The sequence below is a fragment of the Phascolarctos cinereus genome, unplaced genomic scaffold (genome assembly GCF_003287225.1).
Source record: "Phascolarctos cinereus isolate Bilbo 61053 unplaced genomic scaffold, phaCin_HiC Scaffold_2;HRSCAF=192, whole genome shotgun sequence".
In the NCBI taxonomy this organism is placed as follows: domain Eukaryota; kingdom Metazoa; phylum Chordata; class Mammalia; order Diprotodontia; family Phascolarctidae; genus Phascolarctos; species Phascolarctos cinereus.
In genome coordinates, this window is record NW_027555625.1 from 335,239,208 (window position 1) to 335,265,251 (window position 26,044).

The 26,044-nt window shown below is 37.8% G+C and overlaps 1 protein-coding gene across 3 annotated transcripts in view; it reads left to right on the top strand.

Annotated features, from left to right (window-relative positions):
• BRMS1L (BRMS1 like transcriptional repressor) overlaps positions 1 to 26,044 on the top strand; it is a 161,523-nt gene that overhangs the window by 128,073 nt on the left and 7,406 nt on the right. For all 3 annotated transcript variants that reach the window (XM_020991374.2, XM_020991377.2, XM_020991375.2), the window contains 2 exons: positions 6,944 to 7,040; positions 23,929 to 24,012. In XM_020991374.2, the coding sequence (XP_020847033.1) occupies positions 6,944 to 7,040; positions 23,929 to 24,012 (181 nt within the window). The remainder of the gene's footprint in view (positions 1 to 6,943; positions 7,041 to 23,928; positions 24,013 to 26,044) is intronic.

The window sequence follows — 26,044 nt, forward strand, 5'->3', positions numbered from 1 at the left end:
GTAGTCGTTCCATAAATAATTTCTATTACTGTAGTAGTTGACCTTGATGCCATGTTTGTCCTCATTTAAGGCATCTGACAGCATTGCTGAAAACATCATGCTAAAAAAAAGCATGGGAGCAAGCATACAGCCTTGCTTCACTCCATTGTTGACGGGGAAAGTACGAGAACATCGTCCATTATCCAGAACCTAGGCAAGCATGCTGTCATAAAATTGACGTATAATACTGATGAACTTCTCTGGGCAGCCAAATTTTGACATAATTTTTCATAAGCTGTCACAACTGACATATCAAAGGCCTTGGTTAGATTGATGAATGTTGTGTACAGTCCTCTGATCTGCTCCTGGCACTTCTCTTGGAGTTAGTGGGCAGCAGACACCATATTGACCATTCCTCAGCCTTTTCTGAATCCACTCTGACTCTCATGTAAATGACCATCTTCCAGGTGAAGGATCAGCTTATTAAGGAAGACTCTGGCAAGAATCTTGCCAGCAGCGACTAAGAAAGAGACCCCTGCCTATGATTGTCCCAGGACAGTCTATTTCCTTTACCTTTATAGAGATGGACAATGGAGGCATCCTTGAACTCCTTGGAGATAACCTCCTTTTGCCATATAACCCAAAAAATTTCAGTCAGCTTTTGGATGAGCAATGAATTACCCCCCATAGCAACCTTGTAAAGGTTAGCTGGAACAGAATCAGCACCAGATGCTTTGCTATACAAGAAGAGCCTAATGATATTCAAAACTGCTTCTTTGGTTAGAAATTTGATTAGAGAAGGACTGACTTCTGAAATTTGGCTAGAGAGGGATTGACTTCAACCTGAGGTAAATAGACAGTGGCTTTAGTATTGATTAATGACAGTCAATGAACACTATGGACATGTTCATCCTATCTTTCCACGATCATGTCCTTATCACAAATCAATGTGGCTCCATCAACACTGAATAGTTGAGACGCATCATGTGTCTTTGGCCCATAAATAGCCTTCAAAGCATCATAAAAGCACTTTTAATTGTTACTATCAGTGTAAAACTGAATTTCATCTGTCTTCTTAAGAGCCAAGAATCCTGCATCCTATCTGAGCTTTGCTTGTACTTTACTTTTGATGGAGTTAAATGCTGCCTTCTTAGGAATGGATAAACCATCCTGCTGGTAAACCCTGTGAGTTCTCATTTTTCATTTAGCAGCTTCTGAATTTCCCCATCATTTTCATCAAACCAGTCTTGATGTTTGCAAGTATGCTGACCCAGTAAATGCTAGATGCTATACACCAAATCTGTGAAAGCTGCCTGCTCATTTTCTGCTCTGCTTTTTGCCAACTTTGTGTTGGCTCAGCTTTTCTTCCAAGTTAGCAACAAACTTTTCCTGCTTAGAGAAATGCTCTAATCTGTTGATGTTAAATTTTCTGGTAGTTGTCTTGTCTTGGGGCCATAGTGTTTGTTGAATGCAAATATTTAGGTTGGACAGGATAAGTCTATGATCAGTCCAGCACTCTGTGCCAGACATTGCCTTCATCTCTCTCACATCCTGTCTGTCTCTTCCCTTTACAATCACATAGTCTCTTAAATGCCAGTGTTTGCTTCAAGGGTGCATCAGTGAAGTTTTATTGCATTTAGGTAAATGGAAGACAGTGTTGGTGATGAGAAAGTCATGAGATACACAAGTCTTCAGTAGTAAGTGATCATTGCTGTTGCTATTTCTGTCTCCATTCCTCCCAAGGACTCCCTGCCATGTCTGGTAGTCTGTGCCTAGTCTAGCATTAAAGTCACCCAGAATTATAAGTTTGTCCACTTTTTGGCATTGATAATAAGGGTCTCTAGGTCTTCATAAAATTTTTCTTTGACTTCATCAGGGTTTGTCACGGTGGGAGGATAGGCATTGATAATAGAGGTGTGCTTTCTTGCAAGTGGCAATTGCATTTTCATGAGTCTGTCTTCACTCCTTTTGGTAGGCATACAAGCTTGTTGACTAGATTAGTTTTGATGGCAAAACCTACACCAATGTCTTGGTGCTCCCCTTTACTGCAGCCACTCCAGAAAAACACATATCCTACTTCAGTAAGCTGGTCTTTATTTGCCAGTTTTGTTTCACTCAGAGTGCTATTTTTAGTTATACCTGCTGAATCCTCTTGCAACAAGAGCTGTTCTTTCAGATCCACTGGATTTCTGTTGTCCATAAGTGTACACATATTCCATGTACTTCTTTGCAGAAGTTTTTGTACATCTTTTTGTGTTTCTACCATAGGATGTGATCCCTACCTGCCTCAGTAAACAGGCCAGATTTGGGTAAAGTAGACAATTTTTTAGGTCACCTTTTCCAGCCCCTTCTTCACACCAGGAGGTGAGTAGTGCAGCCCTTAAAAGGGTTCTCAGACACCCAGGGGGCTGCCTTCTGCTGCTTTCAGTGAGATGGCAACCCTATGGCCTGGGCTGCCTGTGTGCAAGGTTGTGACTACAGTTCCCAGTGTATCCACACCTGCTGTTTTGTCACTTGCCTGTTGCCACAGAACCTGGAGTTAGGTAAAAATGATAAAATGGTATGGGTGATGTCTTTTGACTTGTGCATAAATTTGATTTAAGTGAGGCAGAGTTGCAGGAAGTTGTCAGCCTCACTCTCTCTTCTAGAATTATCACAGTCCAGTGGCAGGATAGAATCAAGATGACTGGTGAATAGCTCAGGATGCAGTGGATGTCTTTGATGCCTAACCAAACTCTTAAGTGCTCCACAGTGCTGCTGCAGCCACCTTCATGGCCATTGGAACAAATTGTTCTCATCCACCCATTCCACCATGGGAAGTTTTCACATGCTTTGGTTAGACAGAACTCATTGAACAGTTTGAGACCTCTCGCTTACCCTCAACCTGGTTTAGCCTGTCTGCTGAAATGGTTTACTGGGCATGCTACAGCTTCTTGGAGCCACAGGTGAGAGTTGAGTGGATCAGGTAGACACCAAAGGTGGAAAGCAGCCATCACATCAGAGGTACTGAACGCACCCTACATCCCTCAAAGATTATAAGGACTGAAAAAATGACCAGTTAGCAGATGATTGGTGAACTTTGAGGAATCACTTGCCGTAGAATTAAGTACGTAGTTGTGGAACCCTGATTATGAGTATTTGGCAAGTGTGTAATGAAGTGATGCAGATGTATGTAATTTAAGAAATATTTTTAAAAGTTTAATTAGTGTCTTTTTGTCTTTACATCAATCATTTCTTCTTTTTTTAAAATTAATTTATTTTTAGTTTTTAGCATTCACTTCCATAAGATTTTGAGTACTAAATTTTGTCCCCATCTTTCCCTTTCCCCCACCCCAAGATGGAATGCAGTTTGATATAGGATCTACATATACATTCATATTGAACCCATTTTCACATTAGTCATGTTGTAAAGAAGAATTACAACAACCAATGGGAGAAACCACGAGAAAGAAGAAACAAACAAAGAAAAGAGAAAGCAAATAATATACTTTGATCTGCATTCAGACTCCATAGTTCTTTTTCTAGATGTGGACAGCATTTTCCATCATAAGTCCTTTGGAGTTGTCTTGGATTCTTGCATTGCTAAGAAGAAATGAGTCTATCAAAATTAGTCATCACACATTGTGGCTGTTATTTTGTACAGTGTTCTCCTGGTTCTGCTCACTTCACTCAGCATCAGTTCATATAAGTCTTTCCAGGTTTTTCTGAAGTCTACCTGCTCATCATTTCTTATATTCCATTACATTCATATACCACAACTGATAGGCATCCCTCAATTTCCAATTCTTTGCCACTATAAAAAGAGCTGCTGTAAATATTTTTGTACATGTGGGTCCTTTTCCCATTTGTATAATCTCTTTGGTATACAGACCTAGAAGTGGTATTGCTGAGTCAAAGGGTATGCACATTTTTATAGCCCTTTGGGCATAGTTCCAAATTGCTGTCCAGAATGGTTGGATCAGTTCACAACTCCACCAGCAATGTGTTAATGTTCCAATTTTCCCACATCTTCTCCAACATTCATCATTTTTCTGTTTTATCATGTTAGCCAATGTGCTAGGTGTGATGTGGTACCTCTGAGTTGCTTTGATTTGCATTTCTCTAATCAATAGTGATTTAGAGCATTTTTTCATGTGACTATAGATAGCTTTAATTTCTTCCTCTGAAAACTGCCTTTTCATATCCTTTGACCATTTATCAATTGGGAAATGACTTGTAACATCAATCATTTCTGAGTATAACATATCGTCCTGCTGTCCCTCCAGATTGAGCCATTCTTTATACCAAAGAGAAGCAGTTAAGCAAAACTACCCAATATAGTAACCATAAGGAAACAGCTTTTAAAAGAAATGTATCACTTAAAGAGTGGAGAAGGAAATGGCAAATCATTGTATTTGCTAAGAAATCTCCAGATGGGGTCACAGAGAGTCGGATATGACTGAAATGACTGAACAACAACAGATTATAATATCTGTGAGCATTTGATAATTTTCCCTGAGCATCTGGTAGTTCACTGTTTCTAATGGCATTATTTTATTAGGAACAGGTTCTCTACACTCAGAGACAAACACCCTTATAAATTATATGTGTGTGTCCATATCAGCCCTTCTGCACCCCTCAATTAAACATTCCTTAGTCTCTGAGGTAAAGAGGAGAGCTTTGGGGTTCTTGTGTTCATAAATTCTATAATGTTTCCACTTTAATCATCCCTATTACAGTTTGGAAATTCACATTCCAAAAGATTATTCCTAACTCATCCTGCGTCACAAATTAAGCCACTTCTCCCTCCCTTTTATATTTTATCTATTCTTTCTCCACCCCAAGTTGGTTAGAATTGGAATTAATAGAGGTAAATTCCTATATTTTGGAAGCTTAGAAATTTTGTGTTGAAAAACTCCCATTCGTTTTCTCCTGGGTTTTTTTTTCCCTTGAGGAGGAGAAATCACCCTCTTTCCTTTTATTGATTAGACAAGGAGGGGAGGAGAGAGAGTAGGAATTCTGCCTAGATAAACAAGACAAATGCTAACATGCATTTCTGATTGTATGCATTCACTCTGCGTAACAAAGAACAGACCATAAAAACCTCTTTTATTAGGGAGATGAGATAGCTGGGAAGTATTGTGTTCAGAACTGAAAGAATAGGGCCAGGTTGTGAGTGACTTAAATGCCTAGCTGTGGACTTTATATTTTGTCTTATAGGTGATAGAGGGCTATTGGAGTTTTTTAATTATGAGTGACACGGTTAGACTTGCACTTTGGCAGTTATGTGGAGGGTGGATTGGAGTAGGAAAGAGATCAGTTAGGAAGCTGTTGCACTAGACCAGGTGATATGGCATGAGGCCTAAATTAGGGTGATGGCTGTATGAGTGGGAAGAAGGAGATGTATGGGAGAGATGTTTTCAAAATAAAAACTACAAGATTTGTCAGGATGCTGACTGGAAGAATACAAGTACCTTAACTGAAATAAGGAAGTTCAGAAGAGGAGAGGGTTGTGGAGGGGAAAGATAATGAGTTCTGCTTTATACATACTGGATTTGAGGTGCCTGTAGAGCTTCTAGTTAGAAATACTTAACAGACAGTTGGTGAAGTGAGAGTGGAAGTAAGTTAATGGCCTAGGGCTAGAAATATAGACCTGGAAGTTCTTTACGTAGAACAAGGGCTCTAATATGGGATCTGTGTATTTTTTTTTCAGTAACAGTATTTCAACATACTTGGTTTCCTTTGTAATCCTGTGTATTTTATTTTGTGAGTTTAAAAACATTATTCTGAGAAGGGGTCCATAAGCTTCATTAGATTACCAGAGGAGTCCATGACATGAAAAAGAGTAACCCCCTGCATAGAGTATAATTAAACCCATGGAAACTGATGATGTCACCAATTGAGGGAATGTGGGGAGAAAAACCCTGTGTAGTACTTAGAATATAATAAGTGCTTGATAAATGTTTGTTGATTGATAGATTAATATATGCTATACATAATTTATTGGGGCCATACAGACTATATTGAAATTGTAGGATTTTTCTTAGTGAGTTAATGTGATCTAATAAATTTTAGTGATCTGATTCCATTCTACTGGGAATTAGAAAGACCTCAGTCTAGTCCCAGCTCTCTTGTAAACTAGTGACATAATCTTGGGTAATTCATTTTACCGTGCTTGGCCTTAGTTTCTATATCTGTGGGATGAGTAATCTAGCTAGTGGGAGAAAATTATAGGATGTTAGACCTAGAAGACGTCTTAGAGGTAATTTATTGTAATCATTGTAATATTCTAATCATCATTTTATTGATGAGGAAACTGAGGTCTAAGAAAGTAACATGTTGGAGTTTACACAGCTAGTAAATGTTAGATGTATTAATTTGAATCCATTATATTATACTAAGGTCTCATCCAGACCTAAAATCTATGATTCTTTGACTATGACCTTGTTCTCTGATGGAAATATTACCTGATTTGACCACAATCTAGGATGTGGTTTCCAGGAATCTGGGAACTACTGTGTTTTAAAATGAACCCAAAAGACTCTTTAAGGGAATTCTTCTGTAAAGTCATCAATCCCTTATTTGAGTAAATTTGGATTTTTGTATGTTGTACACTAATCATCAGAAGGTTCAGACCCCTTGGTTTTCATTGATATCATTCTACTAAAATTTGTCAGATGGTGGTTTTTTGGGTATTTATGCTTTAAAAAAAAAACCAAATGCAATAATATTAAGTTATTTCAAGGAACTTCCTGGGATCAGGTAAATATCCTTTTTAGTCTTGCTTTCTGTAGCATTACATGACATTTGATAACATTCTGCACTAACGTAATGTTCTGTGTCTTAACGTGAGAGTGGTCAGTACAAAATTCAGGCCTATTTATCCGTCATTCATTCATCCATCCATCCATCCAACCTGCCATTTAACTTATGTATTTTGCTACTTATATGCAGCCTGTTTGGTTTTTTTGTTTGTTTGTTTCAGAGTGAAAAGCTCTTGTTATATGATACTGTACAGAGTGAACTAGAAGAGAAAATTAGAAGGCTTGAAGAAGATAGGCACAGCATTGACATTACCTCAGGTAAAGTGAATTAAAAATTTTTCCGTTTGTAAAATTCCTACCAACTAAATGATTTGATTTGTTTAAACACTGGATTGTCACGGGCTTTAGTATTTTCTAAGATGTTGGTCTTTAAAATTACTGAATTTATTACTGAAATTATTTTTTCCATTGAGAAAAAAAAGGAGAGTCAACTAAATAAATCAATGTAACTGAATAAGGAACTTTTTAAACAGATTTATTTTAAAAGGACATGTAGAGTAGATACAAGCAGAGTTACAACTACAGAAGGATGCATAAACCTAGAAGAGTAATGTCAGGATGGCTGAAATGTCAGAATGAGCTGCATCAGATATATAGACCTGAAAGAATAATGTCAAGATGGCTAATATATCAGAATGAGTTGCATTTTACAAAAAATACCAAAGACAATAAAAAGATCTCACTATGTTATGTTTGGGAAAAGAATTAAGAGAGAAGTGAAATATAATAAAAATCATATGCATATAATACCCTAGCATATATAATAATATAAAATACATATTATTGTTTTATATGTGTGTGTGTGTGTGTGTGTGTGTGTATAGCCAAAAGCTAGCATTATTGAAACTTCCCAATAAATAAAGGAATAAATGAGACATGGATGTCCTTCTCTGTTATTGACACACTTCTAGAAATGCTAGCAGCAGAAATGGGACAAGGGAAGAAAATATTGACAAATATTGGCAAAGAGAAGACAAAATGATCCCGCTTTGCAGGCAGAAAATCAGTAAAAGAGATCAACTGAGACAACTGATTATTACAGCAAAGTATCAGTATACAAAATAAATCCGCAAAAATTGTCAGTATTTCTAGATAGCTATAACACAATCTAGGAGGAAAAATAGAAAAGGAAGTAGCTTTCAAAATAACTACAAAATGCATAAAATGTTAGAGAGTTAGTATACCAAGACAAACTCAAGACATTTAAGTAACTTTGTAAAATACTCTTTAAAAACAATTCTAAATGACTTAAATAATTGGAGAGATAATCATTGCATGAGGTTGGATCTTACCAAGATAATAAAGATTGTGAAATTACTTTACAAACTTAGTATCATACCAGACTAGCAGGGGGATACTATATAGAGCTAGACAAAATCAAAATAAAATTCATCTTGGCAAAAAAGAAAAATGATGAAAAAAGGTAAGAAGGAAGCGGGAATAGCTTTTCCAGACCTCAGATAATTTTACAATAATTAATCACCAGAATTGTTTGTTACTGGTTAAAAAATAGAAAACCAGGTCAAATAGAACAGACTTGATAAACGAGAATCAGAAACAATTGAACTAAGTAATTCAGTTTACCATAAGCTTGAGCACATAAACTGCTTGGAGAAGAACTCACTACTCAAGTCAAGTCAGTAAACATTTATTAAGGGCTTGCTATATGCCATGCACTATGCTAAGTGCTGAAGATATGGAGAAGGGTAAAAATTATTCTGTCCTCTCAAAGAGCTCACAATATAATGAGAGAAACAATGTGCAAACAGTGAAGTACAAACAAGATATAATCAGGATAAACTGATGATAATCTTAGAAGGAAGGTATAAGCATTAGAGTTGTTTTGAAAATTGTAAATCAGTCTGGCAGAAATTAGATTTAAGTCATTGTGGTACAGTTCCTAGCTCTGGACTAGAGTGGTCTCTCAGAGTAGATCAAGTCCTATTTCTGGCTCGCACTAACCTCCCTGGGTCTCGTTTTCCTCAAATATAAAATGAGGGGGGTTTGACTAGAAAGCCTTTGACGTGCTATCCTATCCTGCATCTGTGATCTTATATCATATAGGATAGGACAGTAAACCTAAAATGAATGTGGCCTCAGTATGGAAGGACAGAGACTGAACATGTAAATTTTATTGGTTTATAGAACTCCCAAATAAGGAAATTCCATCTATTATTGCAGGTTTTCACCTTCTTTGCAACTTTTAGTCTTAGAGAGTTGCCTAAGGAACTAAGAGGTTAAACAACTTGCCATGGTCATATATACCCAGAGGTGGAAATTGAACCCAGGTCTTCCTGGCTTTGAGACTCATTGTCTGCTATGTCACTAATGCTTTTTATTACACTATTAAAATAATTAGGAAAAAAATGGGATGAGGTACATTTCACAACTTTGGCTCTTAGCCAAAGAATTCTTAATTCTTTACTAAATAAGGAATAAATGAGGTAGCAAATAGGTTTGATTACATGAAACAGAAAGTATTTATAAAAACAAAATTACCAAATGCGAAAAAATCATTACATCAAAGATGCAAACTCTGATAAGGGTTTGGTATCCAAGATGTATGAAGAATTAGCACAAATAAATAAGACCTAGAGCCATTTTCCAGAGTAAGTGATCACAAGACATGTACAAGGAGTTCTTCCCCCCCCCCAAAAAAATTGTACACTATTAAGAATCATCTGAAAATAGGCACTCAATAAATGTTTATATAACTTGGAGATTTTACTTCACACTCAGTCACTGGTGGAGCTGACAACAGATGGGAATATTCAATATTGCCTGGGTTGTGGGAAGATAGACACTTTAATATACTGTTATTGGAGCTATGACTTGGTCTAACTGTTCTGGAAAATAATTTGGAATTATGCTAGAAAAGTGATTAAATTGTTCATAGCCTTGACCCAGAGATCCCATTACTAGGCACATAATCGAAAGAGATTATAGACAGGAAAAAAGGATACATATAACAAAATGAGAAGAGAGCTAGGTGGCATAGTGGATAGAGTGCCAGGCCTGGAATCAGGAAGACTCATCTTTGTGAGTTCAAATCTGGCCTCAGACACTAGCAAGTGACCTGGGCAAGTCATTTAACCCTGTTTGCCTTACTTTCTTCATGTATAAAATGAGCTTGGAGAAGGAAATGACAAACCACCCCAGCGTCTTTGCTAAGGTAACCTCAAATGGGGTCATAAAGAGTTAGCCACAACTGAAATGACTGAACAATAGATACCAAAATATTCACAGCAACACCTTCACCTTTTGTGCTGACAGAGAACTAAAAACGAAGTAGAAGCCCATCAGTTGGGAAATAGATAAAATGTTGAGTTATGTGAAGGTGAGGAAATATCATTGTTTCATAAAAACCAAATATGAATAATTCAAAAGAACTATGGGAAGACTTATGCGAACTGATGCAGTGTGAAGTAAATAGGACCAGGTGAACAGTAAACACAGTGCCTATGGTAATGTAATGGAAAAAACAAAACAATGAAATTAAACATTAATTATGTAAACACTAATTATAATGACCAAGCTTTGCCCCGTAGAAGATCTGAGAAATTGTAATTTCAATTACATGAAATTGAGAATATTTGTAAAAAAAATTGCTTTACTGCAGAAGAGGGGGATTATGGAGGTGAAATATTGTATTCAATTTGTTGGTTCTGATGAACTTTTTTAATCTTTTTTGCTATTTGTTACAATAAATAGTTTTCTGGGTAGATGAAGGTACAGGGATATATTTGGAAACATGTTAAGTAAAAACAAAATAAATGAAAAATAAGAGGAATTTTAAAAGTTGCCTCTTAAAGGAATTTACAAGAGGAAATTAAAGCCCAGGATAACCGAGGAGATTGTTAGCACTTAACTGCTTTAAATGAATTCAGGTCTCCAGCTAGACTCAAATAAATTATAGTCCAAGGTATTTGAAAGATATTGTTGTAGCAACTGTGTTAGGTGCTAGAAATTCATTCAATAATATGTATTGATGCATTTTAGGGGAAGATATAAGATTAGTATGAAATCACTAAATTATCTTTGAGAAATCATGGAGAATGGAAAAGGTGCTAGAGGACCAGAGATGATCAACTATGCCTTGATTTTTTTTTTAAAGGGAGGAAAATCCAGTTCTGGAAACCATTGCTTTTCAGAAAAATTCTAGGATAGATTATTAAACAGATGGTTTTTGAGTACTTAGAAAAAAGAAGTGGGAGGCGGAGCCAAGATGGCAGCATGAAAGCAGTGACTTGCTTGCGCTCTTCCCCAAACCCCTCCAAATACCCATAAAAAAATGGTGCTAAACAAATTCCAAAGCAGCAGAACCCACAAAAAGACAGAGTAAAACAAATTTCCAGCCCAAGACAGCCTGGATGGTTGATCGGAAAGGCATATTACATCAGGTGGGGAGAGGAGTTTGGTGCACAGGCCACAGGGAACCTGGAGCAGACCTCAGAGGAATGAATCATAGGCAGCTGTGGCAGTTTCCAGACTCCTCAATCTACAAAACCTGAAGACAACTTAGCAGGTTAGTGGGAAAAGTTTTTGCGTTGAGAGAGGAGCTAGGTCAGAGCCAGCTCCAGAGTACAGAGCACCGAGGCTGTAGCTGCGTCCTGAACTTCTGGCCCACAGACTGAGGGGGAATCAAGTGGCTGATCAGAGGGGGACTACAGAGATCTCTTTGCCAGTGCTGAGGCAAGAATCTTTTGCTTTGCCCATACTTGGATCTGGGTCACAGTTCTGGGTGGCAGTCCTTGGGAGAGGAGGAGCGCTGGCATGGTAGAGCTTGTAGTAACGGTGCAGAGGAAACCCTTCTTCACAATTCCAAGAGAGAAAGGACTGCTTGTGGCCAGTCACTCAAAGACCAGAGCACAGGCCGGGAAAAGAGTAAACACCTCGCCCCTTGTCATACCACCTTGGAAGAACTGAAAATTTACAGGTCCCTAGAAATATCTCTGAAAACAGCTATACAAACCCCCGAAGCTTCCACATCGGAAGCAGACTTTTACCTTAACAAAGTGTTTAAAACTCAAATAGTTGGCTGGGATCATGGGCAAACCTCGCAAAAAGAGTCAGACTATATTATCTTACTTTGGTGGCAAAGAAGATCAAAAGATACAACCAGAAGAAGACAACAAAGTCAAAGCTCTGATGTCCAAAGCCTCCAAGAAAAATACGAATCCATTCCAGGCCTTGGAAGAGCTCAAAAGGGGTTTTGAGAAGCAAGTAAGAGAAGTAGAGGAAAAACTGGGAAGAGAAATGAAAGTGATGCAAGAAAATCATGAAAAACAAGTCAGCAGCTTGCTAAAGGAGACCCAAAAAAATACTGAAGAAAATAACACCTTAAAAAATAGCCTAACCCAAATGGCAAAAGAGGTCCAAAAAGCCAATGAGGAGAAGAATGCCCTAAAAAGCAAAACTGGCCAAATGGAAAAGGAAGTCCAAAAGCTTACTGAAGAAAATACTTCCTTAAAAATTAGAATAGAGCAATTGGAAGACAGTGACTTTATGAGAAATCAAGCCAGAGTAGAACAAATCCAAAAGAATGAAAAATTAGAAAACAATATGAAATATCTCATTGGAAAAACAAGTGACCTGGAAAATAGATCCAGGAGAGAGAATTTAAAAATTATTGGACTGTCTGAAAGCCATGATCAAAAAAAGAGCCTAGACATCATCTTTCAAGAAATTGTCAAGGAAAACTGTCCTGATATTTTAGAACTGGAGGGCAAAATAGAAATGGAAAGAATCTACCAATCTCCCCCTGAAAGAGATCCCCAAAGGAAAACTCCTGGGAATATTGTGGCCAAATTCCAGAGTTCCCAGGTCAAGGAGAAAATATTGCAAGCAGCCAGAAAGAAACAATTCAAGTATGGTGGAAACACAATCAGGATAACACAAGATTTAGCAGCTTCTACATTAAGGGACTGGAGGGCATGGAATATAATATTCTGGAGGGCAAAGGAGATAGGATTACAACCAAGAATCACCTACCCAGCAAAACTGAGTATAATCCTTCAGGGGAAAAAATGGTCATTCAGTGAAATGGAGGACTTTCAGGCATTCTTGATGAAAAGACTGAATAGAAAATTTGACTTTCAAATACAAGACTCAAGTGGAACATGAAGAGGTAAACAGGAAAGAGAAATCATAAGAGACTTATTAAGGCTAAAGTGTTTACATTCCTGCATGGAAAGATATTAGTTATAACTCATGAGACCTTTGTCAATATTAGGGTAGTGGGAGGGGAAAAATTATATGGATGGATAGATAGATAGATAGATAGATAGATAGATAGATAGATAGATAGATGGCACAGGGTGAGTTGAAGACAAAGGGGTGATATCTGGGGAATAAAATTAAGGGGTGAGAGAGGATTATACTAGGAGAAGGAGAAAGGGAGAGGTAGAATGGGGTACATTATCTCGCACAAAACAGAGAAGAAAAGGTTCTTACAGTGGAGGAGAAACAGGGAAAGGTGAGAGAAAATGAGGGAATCTTATTCTCATAGGATTTGGCTTAAGGAGGGAATAACACACACTCAATTGGGTATGGAAATCTGTCTTACCCTACAGGAAAATAGGGGAGGGAAGGGGACAAGAGAGCAGGGGGATGATAGAGAGAAGGGCAGATTGGGAAAGGGGTAATCAGAAGGAAATACTTCTGAGGAGGGACAGGGTCAAAAGAAAGAATAGAACAAATTGGGGGGGCAGGATAGGATTAAGGGAAATAGAGTTAGTTTTTCAACATGTCTACTATGGAAGTGTTTTGCATAACTTCACATGTATGGCCTGTATTGAGTTGCTTGCCTTTTCAATGAGGGGTGGGGTGGGAGGAAGGGAGAAAGTTTGGAACCCCAAGTTTTAAAAACACCTGTTTAAAAAAAATGTTTCCACATGCAGCTGGAAAATAAGAAATACAGGAAATGAGGTACAGAAATCTGTCCTGCCCTACAGGAAAATAGAAGGGGAAGGGGATAAGAGAAGGGATGGAGAGATAGGAGGGCAGACTAGGGGAAGGGGTATTCAGAATGCATGCCATCTTAGGGTGGGGGGAGGGGCCAGATAGGGTGAAAATTTGGAATTCAAAATCTTGTGGAAGTAAATGTTGAAACTAAAAATAAATAAATTTATATAAAAAAAAAGGAAAAGAAAAAAGAAGTTATGAGCCAAGTGAAGAGTACCTAATATCAAACTTTTTCCTCTTAGATAAGATTTCTAGACTTTTGGATTAAGGGAATTCTATAATGTTTCTTTATTATAACAAGGCATTTGAAAAAAGTATATTATCGTCCTTATGGTTGGGCTAGTAAGTTTCCTGAATGATTTAAAAAAATACCCAGAATGAATTAATTGCTAGATATAATTGATTATATGGTTGATATAATTGATATAATGATTGATAAATGTGGTATCAGTAACCTGGGGCCTGAACTGTGTGTTCTTGAGGATGTCAGTGAGGTTGTAGCTGCCATACTATTATACATCAGAAAAAAGACCATACTAGAGACCCCTTACATTGAGGCCACATTTTATTCCTAATCTAGCCTTTCCGTTTTTAATACTCCTCTTTGTGTATTCCATTTTCTAGCCAAATTGGATTACTGTGATGTTTTTTCTCATCTCCTCTACTCTGTTTGTGACTTTACTCACATAGTTCCTCATCCTTGAAATAGTCTCCCTCCTCTACCCTGCCTCTCCTTCCATCTAGTGAAGTAGCCTTCATCCTTCAGCTCTTCCATGAAACCTTCCTTAACATTAACTCCACCAAATGTCCCTCTCTCTAATCTACCCACAGAGATATTTCTGAAAGCATTTTGCCTAGACCCCTCTCTTTCTCCTTTCTATCAAAGTTATTTTTTCACTTATTCTTCATTGATATGAAAGCCGGAGATATCTCTTCCTAACCTTATGTCTTCCCCTAATATGCATTAATGCATATTATTGAATGAATTTCCAGTACCTAACACAGTGCCTAGCAAGCAGTAGGTATTTAATAAGTTTATTATTTTTGAATTAAATAAATGCATTTATATTCATGTCAGATTTTGTGGCTAGGTTGCAGCTGATGTATGACAAAATCAAGATTCAGAGTATTCTTGGAACTGAAGTTAGTCAATCAACAATGACTTATTAAGCACCTGTTGTATGTCAGGTATTATTGTAGGTGCTGGGGATACAAAGACAAAAATTAAGCAATCTCTGCTCTCAAGGAACTTATATTCTGTCAGAACAGACAGCATGTACATATATAAGTTTATATAAAATAAATACAAAGTAATTTTTAGAGGAAGGCACTGTAATAGCTGGGGGATCAGGAAAGATTTTATGTAGATACATTTGTGTGGAATTTTGAAGGAAACATTCAAAGAGATATAGATGAAGAGTGAATGCATTCCAGCCATGGAGAGCAATAAGTAAAAAGGAATGGTGACAACAAATGTTGGAGAGCATGTAGGTCCTCTCATTCCTTGTGGTTGCTGTGTACTCAGGTGACGAGGTTGTAATGCCAATAGTATGAATTCTTACTTCTCCTGAGCTAATCAAGTCTCAACTAAGTAGTGCCTTGATACCTAGCCTAACCTGCATGGGGAGAGGAGTTAGGATATTGTTCCTACCATATTCTGGCCCTTGCTGGCAAGTCCTTGAGATATTCTAGAAGAACTTTTAAGTCGATTATTGATCAACCCTGAACTCTGGTGTTCAAGAACCCTAATATAGGTAGGTAGCACTAAAGGAGGAAGAGAAAAACTAAGACAGAAACATGATAAAAACAAACAAGTAAACCCAGCTAGTGCCCCTGTGGCCTGTGTCTTGCTGCTTCTGGCCAGTTTCTTTGGGACCTGTGTCTGTACCTGTTGCTCCTGGCTAGCGTCCTTGGCACTTGAGTCTCTGCTGGTTTGGGGGAAGTGAGTAGATTTGGCACCCCAGCAGTAGAAGGCACTAGCAGGCAGAGGGCAGATATGCAGGACCCAGAATCAGCAGATAGCAGTAGGCAAAAGTGTGGATCTCAGTGTCAGCAGACAGCCAAGTGGCCTATAATGGCAGTGGCAGAAGAGTGGGCAGTGGCATATCAGTGGTAAAAGGCAGACCCACAATAGCCCACCACTTATTGTAATGTAAAATTGATTGGTCCCTTTACGTTGTTGGACCCAGTGATCATTGTACAATTCTTCTTCAGGGAAAACTTAAAGGACCAAGGAGTGGCAGTGTTGAAAGGGAACTTGCCAATTTATGGCAGCAAGGGGGAGGTGAAAGTGTCTAACTAGCCCCACAGAAGAAAGAGGGTCATCTCTCAAAGACCTCTCATGGGGAAAAAAATCTTATATTCCACCCCTATCCCTCCTGAGACTCCCGTGGAGGGGGATGTGGCATTACAGGGCAGTTCTCCCTGACCTATGATTGGAATGTCATAATCTTTGCTAGCCCTAATGCCCTTGATGTTGTTCTTATGGTCATTTTTTATGAGAGACCCATGGTGAACTTCAGAGGTATGGCATGATCTACTATTTAGACTTAGGACTTGGTCCTTCTTGGGACTTTTCTAGATTTAGTTACTTGAATGTACTTCTTAGGGGAACTATTACACCTTTTCCCCCCATGTTTTTGTTTTTAGTTCTTCTTTATCCATTAGTGTTGCCTATATCTGGTTTCTTGAATTTTAGAGGTCTTGATTGACCAGAAACAGACCAAAATTAAGTAGATCATAAGGATCTTACCAACAAAGGATGAAGTATAGAAGGAGCAATATCCTAACCCCTTTCCCCAGTGCAAGTTAGTCTAGTTTTTTTTCTAAAAGGTATTCATGTCTTCCTTGAGAACTTTGATGCCATTTACTCATTGTCAAAGTACAAAGCAGTCACAAGGAGCTGGAAGGATTCTCAAATACTTGGCTGATAAATTTTTATGGGAGCTTCACTCACCTAAGTCAAATTGAAAGTTCATCACTACCTATCTTTGTTGAACATCCTTCTGTTCTGGCAAAGTAAATTTCCTTTTGTTAACTATTCAATGACCTGTAAGAGTCTCATTTTATTACTTTTCAGTATTGAACCTAAGCTATTACCCATGGGATGACCTGAGTCATGCCCAACCCAGAAAACTTGATTAATTTTTTTAAAAAAAACCTTTTGTAACAGATAACTAGTGGCATAGGTGATAGAGTGCTGGACTTGGAATCAGGAAAATCTGTGTTCAAATACTGTTTCAGGCACTTGTAGGAAGTCTTCTAACATCTCTCCTCAGTTTTGTCATCTGTAAATGGGGATGGGAAACAGCAGCTATCTCCTAAAGTTGTTGTGAGGATAAAATGAGTAAGTTAAATATATGTAAAGTGCTTTGTAAACCTAAAAGCCCCATATTGTTGATCTCATCATTATTAACAACAAATCTACACAGTAGCCACGTCCAATAATTATGTCTTTCTACACCTTTAATCTGTCACCTCTCTGTTAGGAAGTAGGCAACATGCTTTATCAAAGGCCTTCTGGAGACATGGTTAGTTATTACTTTGATCAGAGTTTTTAAGTCTTTCAGAATTGTTTTTCTTTGAAATATTGTTGATATTATACAAATATTTATATTGTTGCTCACTTCATCCTGCATATTTTCTAAAATTATTTCTTTTGTTATTTCTTATGGCTCAACAATTCCATTATTCATAACCATAATTTATTCATAACCATAATTTGTTCCTCCATTTCCCCATTTGATGGGCACTCCCTTTGTTTCCAGTTTCTTTTCTTTTTCCTTTTAATCCTTCCAATTAGAGATCCGTCCTCTGAAGTTCAAATTTTTTCTTTGTTACTTCTTGTTATTATTTTTCTGCTTAATCCCACTGGTTTTGACATATTTCTGTACAAAATAATTTGTTTGCGTGTGTGTATGTCATGTGGTCATTTAACCCTACTTTGTCTGATTAAGATAAGAATGAGGTTTATTTAATGCCTCCTTCTCCTACACCTGCCTCCATGTTTATTTTTCTTTTTTCCATCCTGTATCCCAGTTATGAAAAATAGTAAGTCCCACCCCTTTCTTCCTCCTTTCTTCATAGGTGTATTACTTTTACTTTGCTTTTCTTTCCACTCTTAAAATTTTCAGAAAAGAACCATTCCGGTCCTTTGTCCTCTTCTTATTTATCTCCCTCAGTACTTGTTGAAGACATAAAGGTTCCAAAGGGAAATTTGATTCTTTCCCCATAACTCATAATGCACACTTTCTTTATGATAATGATTTTCACTAAAATAACTAGAATCTAGTGATTTTCAAATTCTCCTTGCCCTTCTTTCCATGTAAGTTGTTTTTAATAACAGACAGTATATTTTCTTTTTTTTCAGTCTTTTGATTTTGTCGTAATATTCCATGCAGTCTCATGGAATCTTTCATTTCTGTTTGGTCTATTTTAATTTTCAGGGAGTCTGCTCTTCTATGATTTGCTACTTTCTGTTTTAGGCTTTTTATTCTCCCTCTAATTTTTAGTCCAGAGCTTAATTTCATTTTTTATAGTCTCTTGCTTCATTTCTTCTGTATACTCATGTAGTTCTTGTGGAAATTTTTCTTTTCTTTTAGGATCTGCTTACAGTTATTATGGTATTACTCTTTTAGGTTGGATTTTTGGGTATTGCTTGATGTATAATATTTCTTTAGACTGGTCAGTGTCTTCTGTTTACTCATATCTTCATCATTAGCTCTGCTATGCATTTGAGTGGAGTGTTTGGTCTTGCTTAGTCTAGACCTGGATTCTTGTATTGATTTCCACCTCCCTGAATTTGTCTGCTCTAAGATCTCTGGTAGATTTTAGATTTTTATGTCCCATTACTAGGTCAGTTTTGGTGTAAAGGTGCCATATCCTGTTGAGAAATATATTAAACTTCTTTCTTTTCCCATTTAGTAATCACTAGAGCTCTGTCATCTCTGACTTTTCTAAAGTTCCGTTCAGTTCCTTAACTTATTTCTTGTTTATCTTTTTGTTATATATGTCGACATCTAAAAGGGGTATATTAAAGTCTCGCACTATTATACTTTTGTCTGTTTCTTCCTAAAATTTGATGAATTTTTCCTTTATTTAGATGCTGTGACATTCAGTGCATAAATATGTATATAGGAAATATTGCTATTGATTCATTATCTGGGTTGCCTTTAAGCAAAATGTAGTTTACATGCTTTTCTCTTTTAATATAAACAAAATCTACTACTCTTCAGGTGAACTAAAAAAAGCAGGTGTAGTAATAATGACTTCAAACAAAGCAAGCACTAAAATAGACACAATATGTCTATTTTATTACTTGCCCCTTACTGTAATGGTCTATGAATCTTTGTTTCACATGTGTTTGTTGTTCACTACATATTGTTGTATTCTGCTTTCTTATTCTTTTTTGCTATCCTCTTCTCGTTCTCCCCTACCCCACTCCTGTTCTTTTGTACTTTTCCTGTCTTGCTCCCATTCCTCACTTTACAAAGATGAAGATGGTGAGAGTTTGCTTAACACAATGGTCTATAATTGAAGCAATCTCTTTCTCTTTCATTCCTTCTTTTCTCTTCCTCTTGCCACATTTCCAATCACAGGTTTTTACGCTTTCTTTCCTTTTAATTCCCCCTTCATGTTCCCTCCCTCAGACACTGGAGTTTGTTTTTGCTTATGACAGTTTCATCCTCTAACTTTCTTCTAAAACCTTCCTTTTGGATCTTCCTCTCCCTATCCATTTTTCTCTTGAATTTAATGTATTTCTACTCGACGTGTGTGTGTGTGTGTGTGTGTGTGTGTGTGTGTGTGTGTGTGTGAATCTGTGTGAGTTTATTCAGCCTTTATTTGTACATTTAAAATAAAAGTGAAGTTCATAGGATGCCTTCCCCAGCTTCTGTTTTTATGTGCTCTTCATCTTATTCTCTCCTGTTATTTGAAATAGTTAAGTTTCTTCATCTTCCTCTTCCTTTCTCCCTCAATATAATCCCTTTTCTTCTAAAATGGTCAAAATAGAACAAAATCACTCAAGTACTTACTATATGCCATGCATGGTGCCAAATGCTAGGAAAATAAAAAAAGGTAAAAGACAGCCTTTGCCCTCAAAGAGTTTACTCCTTAAAGGAGGAAACATGCAAACAACAATATGCAAATAAGATATATGTAAGATAAGTTGGAGATAATATCAGAAGGAGGACCAGAAGGGCTTCTTGTGGAAGGTAGGATTTTAGCTGGGACTTGAAGGAAGCCAGGCAAGCAAGAAGGCAGAAACAAGGAAAGAGAACATTCCAGGTGTGGGAGACAAACAGCTAATGAAACTGCATGGAGGGGTGTTATACTCCGTGTTTATCTGGGTTAGGAACTTACCTCCTCAACAGACTTTGGACGTCTCCGGCTCCAGCTGCACTGGAGAAATTGTTATACTCTGTGTTTATCTGGGTTAGGAACTTACCTCCTCAACAGGCTTCGGACGTCTCTGGCTCCAGCTGCACTGGAGAAATGACTCCACAGAACACCCCAAGATACTTTCAGAGTATACTCTTTTATTGTTACATCTCTGACTACTAGCGCGGCTCTCGTGGCTAACGCGGCTCTGCGGCTCTAATGCTCTAACCCCCTCTGCCTCCGGGTACCTCCTTCTTATCCTCTCCCCGTCCACCTTTTTCACGAGCCCTTCCCGCAGTAAGCCAATCATGTCCTGCCCCGAAAGCAAAGAGGATTCGTGCTTATTAATCATGTCATGAGCCGTTGCACGTGAGCAACTCAGCTGACCTGAGTATCAGCCAGCTTGCCACGTCTGCTCATTTTAGTGACATGCGCAGATCCACCTTAATACTCCCAGGCAATCATGTGCACTCCTGCAGGTAAGGACAGAGTCATCTCACAAATGACCCTTACAGAGGGGCAGCTAGGTGGTGCAGTGGATAGAGCACCGGCCTTGGATTCAGGAGGACTTGAGTTCAAATGTGGCCTCAGACACATATCACTTACTAGCTGTGTGACCCTGGGCAAGTCACTTAACCCCTTTGCCTAGTGAGAAAAAAAAAAAAGAAACTGCATGGAGTGTGGAGATGGAGTGTCTTTTTCGGGGAATGGCAGAGTCCACTGTTAATGAATCATTTATTATTGGAGAGAATAAGTTATAAGGAAACTGAATAGGTAAGAGAAATCTAGGTTATATAGGCTTTAAAAGCCAGATAGGTTTTTCATTTGATTCTGGAGGTGATAGAATAGGGGATTTGTGCTTTAGGAAGATGAGTTTGATAGCTGAATGGAGGATGAACTGCAGTGGAGAAAGACTTGAGGTAAGGAGACCAACCAGCAGGCTGTTACAGTAGTTTAGATGTGAGACGATGAGGGCATGCACCAGTTTAGTGACAATATCAGAGGAAAGAAAAGAACATATATAAGAGAGGTTATAAAGGTAGAAATGATATAACTTGGCAACTGACTAGATTTGAGGAGAAGCAGGAGAGTAAAAGGATGAAGGGTCACTGACTTATTTAACTTTTTCTGTGATTGTTGTAGATAGCGAGGTGGCGCAGTGGATCGAGCACAGGGCCTGCAGTCAAAAGACTCTGAGTTCCTGTCTGGCCTCAAACACTTACTAGTTGTGTGACCCTGGGCAAGTCATTTAACCCTGTTTACCTCAGTTTCCTCATCTGTAAAATGACCTGGAAAAGGAAATGGCAAACCATGCTAGTATCTTTGCCAAGAAAACCCCAAATGGAGCCACAAGGAGCCAGACACAACTGAAAAATAACTGAACAACTATGATTGTAGATATCAGGGTTCTGCGAATACACTGGTTTCTTCTCCACTTCATAGAATTAAATAATGCATCATCTTACAGTCTTATAGTCTCTTCCAGTTGATCGAAAATGTATTTGCCTTTCTGTAATTCTTTTTACTTCTACATTTACATCTCAAAATTTCTACTCAGTTATGACCTTTTCATCAGGAATGTGTGGAAGTCCTCTGTTTCTCCTGTAGGATTAACCTCAGTTTCCTCAGATTATTTTTAGAATATCATATTCTAAGCCCTCATCTCCTTTAGAGTAGGAGCTGCCAACTTTTGTGTTATCCTTACTTGGTACTTGAACTCTTTCTTTTTGACTGCCTGAAGTCAAAATTTAAAAAATATTATTGTTATCAGGAAGCTTTGAATTTATGCTATGATATTCCTTGGAGTTTTTGTTTTAGAGCGCAGGAGGCAACAAGTTGATTCCTTCTATTTTTATTTTGTCTCCTTTTAATAGGTCTGGGCAGTTTTCATTTATGATTTCTTGAAATTTGAATATCCAGGACATTATTTTCAGGTAGCTTGATGATTCAGCAGCTTAGAGCATAGTGGCTAGAAAGCCAGTCTGGAAACCAGAATGATCTCATGTGTTCCAAGTCTTGTCTCTCACATACTGGCTGTGTAACCCTACACAAATAACAACCTCTTAGTACTGTAGACAATTCTTTAAGACTAAAATTATGCTGTGGAGAAGCTGCCAACTTAGATGGTTTTACTTTTTAAAATCATATCAATTACCTTCACTTTATTTAACCATTCCTCAGTTCATGGGCATCTACTTTGTTTCCATTGCCTTGGTACCACAAAACAGTGTTGCTGTAACTGTTTTGGTAAATATGGAACCTTCCTTTTTATCAATGACCTCCTGGGATGTATGTCTAACAATGAAATCTGTGCATCAAAAGGTATATAGTTGTTTTAGCCACTTTATTTGCATAATTCCAAATTGGTTTTCATTATGGTTGTGTTAATTTACAACTCCACCAACATTGCAGTTAATAATGTTTTTTATCATGTTTGGCAATTTGCTGGGTATGAGATGAAAGCTCAAGTTTGTCTTGATCTTCAGTTTTTTATTGATTTGGAGCATTCTTTCATTTGGCTGTTCATAGCTTGCTATTGTTATTTTAAAAACTATTTATATCCTTGGATGCTTATCTATTGGAGGATGGTTTTCAGTTTTATATATTTCCACTAGTTGTCTATATATCTTGGATATCTTGCCTAGTAATGACCCTAGGGCTGCATGGGGCCTGAGCTGCTTAGGCCAGTCACCTGCCAATGCAGGTGATGTATGCTTGCATTTTTTGTCTCATGTCTACCTATGCTTGTTTTTCTGAGCTTATGCAGCATTCTGGCAGTTCTTTTGTGCAACCCTGGACAAGATAGAGAAGTTCTAACTGTTTCTCTTTGGTTTTCTTTATTGTTGTTCTTTCTAGTGCATTTTTAGAACTTTACTGGGGTCTTTGGGAATATCTGATCTCCTTTAGATCCTAGCATACCTCCATCTTCCAACCCTCGGTAGATTTTAGGGCCAGAGTATTAGTTCTTCAATGCTTCCCAGTACAGAGTGCTAAGCATAGCACTCCTTGCCCCAAGCCTGGGTTGTCAAGGTCTGAGTTCTGCTGTGCTCACACTGGTGGTTGTTACTCCTAGGGGACTTTCTCATGGCAGCCTTCTGCTCCTTCTGCCACCAGATAAAGGGCCTTGCAGGCTATAGGTGTCTCTGCTCAGTCTCTGGTTGTTCTGGGAGGTTTCTGTCTTATTTACTTCCACTAGTACCTTCTTTTTTGGTGAGTCCCCTTACTTATTGCCTGTGGGCTTCTGTGCTTTTGGGGTGGATAAAGTCACTTAATGTTATTTTAGTTTTTGTTAGAGTAAATGGGCATTGGACTTCTTGCTCTTTTCAAGAAGGCATCTTGGACAGAACTCTCTCATTTTCTACATATCTACCACTTAATAAAGCAAGTTTGAATCCTGGCTCAAGAAACTCCAGTGTTCCCTGTTGTCTCTGGGACATAAAAGGAACCCTGCCATTATTGGGTGGGATACTAGATTAGGTTATTTTTAAGGCTTTTTCTAATTATAAGAATGTGTAATTCTGTGACTATTTGTTATCATAACAATTTTATATGCTTGCTTCAATGTTCATTTTAATTCAGGTTTTAAAAGTGCTCAAATTCAACATAAATTTTTTAAAATGCCTTAATGTATTTTTCTTTTAAGTTGTCACCTATTTTAAGAGATTTTGTGATTTCTGGCATTTCAATAAGTATAGTAATGACAGAACTAAATGTACAAGGACATTCTCTAAAAATATGTGTAACATATATATATGTTCTTAAACCCAAAGGTAAATTAATATTTATTCTTTGATTTATTTTTCAGAACTGTGGAATGATGAACTTCAGTCAAGGAAAAAAAGAAAGGATCCCTTCAGTCCAGACAAAAAGAAACCAGTTGTTGTATCAGATATCCTTTTCCTAATTTCTGGACTTTGAAGTGTTTTTTGCAACTTTTAAAATAATTTTTCTTGGTGCATATTGACATTGGATATAGGAAGTTCTCAGACATAATGGATTATTTATAATGTTTTTTGAAGGCTAAGAGATATCTGCCAAGCAGGGGTGCTATAAATTCACTTATGGAGCCTCAGTTCTGTAAATCCACATGGATGTCTAGCATGCTAGTTTGTTTTGTTTTAAACTAATGCTTTTGAACTTCTGTGCTTCAATTTTTCTTTTGGACTTGACTCATAATTTTACTGGCATAGGGAATTCCTGGTTTACAGTTTACATCACCATCTGCTTTTTGGACATCTCAAACTAGATGTTCAATAGGCATCACAAATTCAACATGTCCAAAACAGAACTCATAATTTTCTCCTCCAAACTTTCCCCTCTTCCAAATCTCCTTATTACCCTTGAAGGCATCATCATCCTCCCATTCAGTCAGGCTCACAATCTCAGTGTCCTCCTTGTCTTCTTACCCTTACTAATACCACGTATCTAATCCATTTCTAGATCTTGTGTCTACCCTTACAACTTTCCTCTACACTCCCTTCTGTCTACTCACACAGCCATTAGCCTCATTCAAGCTTCACCCCCTCTCTTTGACCATTGCTTTTTACACATCAATCCTAGACACATCTGGTAACATGATTTTCCTAAAGCGTAGGTCTGCCCATGCTGTCCTCTACTCAGTAAACTATTACCTTTGGAGCAAATGTAAAATGCTCTCTTCAACATTTTAAATGCTTCATAACCTGGCCTTTGCCTCCCTTTCCAGTTTTCTTACACTTCTTTCTGCTTACCTCTAATCCAGCTACATTGGTTTACTTAATGTTCTTCCTCCATACACTCAACTGTCTTTCCCTTCTTTTTGCTTTTGCAGTGGTTATTCTTCATGCTTGGAAAGTTTCCCTGGCTTCTCTTTCAAGTCAGCTCACCTCAAACCTTCTGTATAAAAGGCCCTTTTTGGTCTTCTGAGATGCTCATGCCTTCTCTGAGACTGTTGTTTTTTGTTGTTTCAGTTGTGCCTGACTCTTTGTGACCCCTTTTGAGGTTTTCTTGGCAAATACTAAAGTGGTTTGCCATTTCCTCCTCCAGCTCATTTTACAGATGAGGAAACCACAGCAAACAGGATTAAGGGACTTGCCTAGGATCAAATAGCTAGTAAGTGTCAGAGGTTGGATTTGAACTCAGGAAGATGCATCTTCCCAACTCTAGGCCTGGCACTGTATCCACTGAGCCACCAAGCTGTTCTCTGAGATTAATTCTCATCTACTTTGTGCATTTCTTGTATGTAACCTAGTTATCCTAGTTATCTACATGTTTTCCCATTTAGTTTGTGAGGTGCTTGAAAGCAGGAACAATTTTCACCTTTCTTTGTAAACCCAGTGTTCAGTACAGTGCCGGGTGTGGATTGGCACCTTTTCTACAACTTATAGAGATCTACATGGGGTATTGAGAGGTTAAAGTGCCTTCCTAGGGTCACACAGGCCAGTTTGTATGTGTGAGAGAGAGAGCTTTCGGGTGCTGAGGACAGCTCTTTATCCACTAGATCATGTTACCTCTTAATCTACTATTATTTCCTAAAATAGAATTAATACTTTTCTTCTCATGGTCTACATAAGACATGATATTATTGAACAGCAGTACTTTTTTTTGTACTTTGACAAAATAGGGGGGAAAAAACCTGAGGAAATAGAAGAGTTACCTATTAACTACAAAGAAAAGAAAATTCCTAAAACTGATCACCAAAGCAAAACTAAAGACTAACACACAGAATGCTATATTTGTCATTGGAAGATCAAGGTTTGAATTCCAACTCTGCTGTCCCAGCTATGTGGCTTTAAACACGTCACACCAATACTCTGTGCCTTGGTTCCCATTTGTTTTTTTTTCTTTTTCTTTTTTTCTTTTTTTGGCTAGGCAATGGGGTTAAGTGACTTGCCCAAGGTCACACAGCTAGTTATGTCTTATGTGTCTGAGGCTGGATTTGA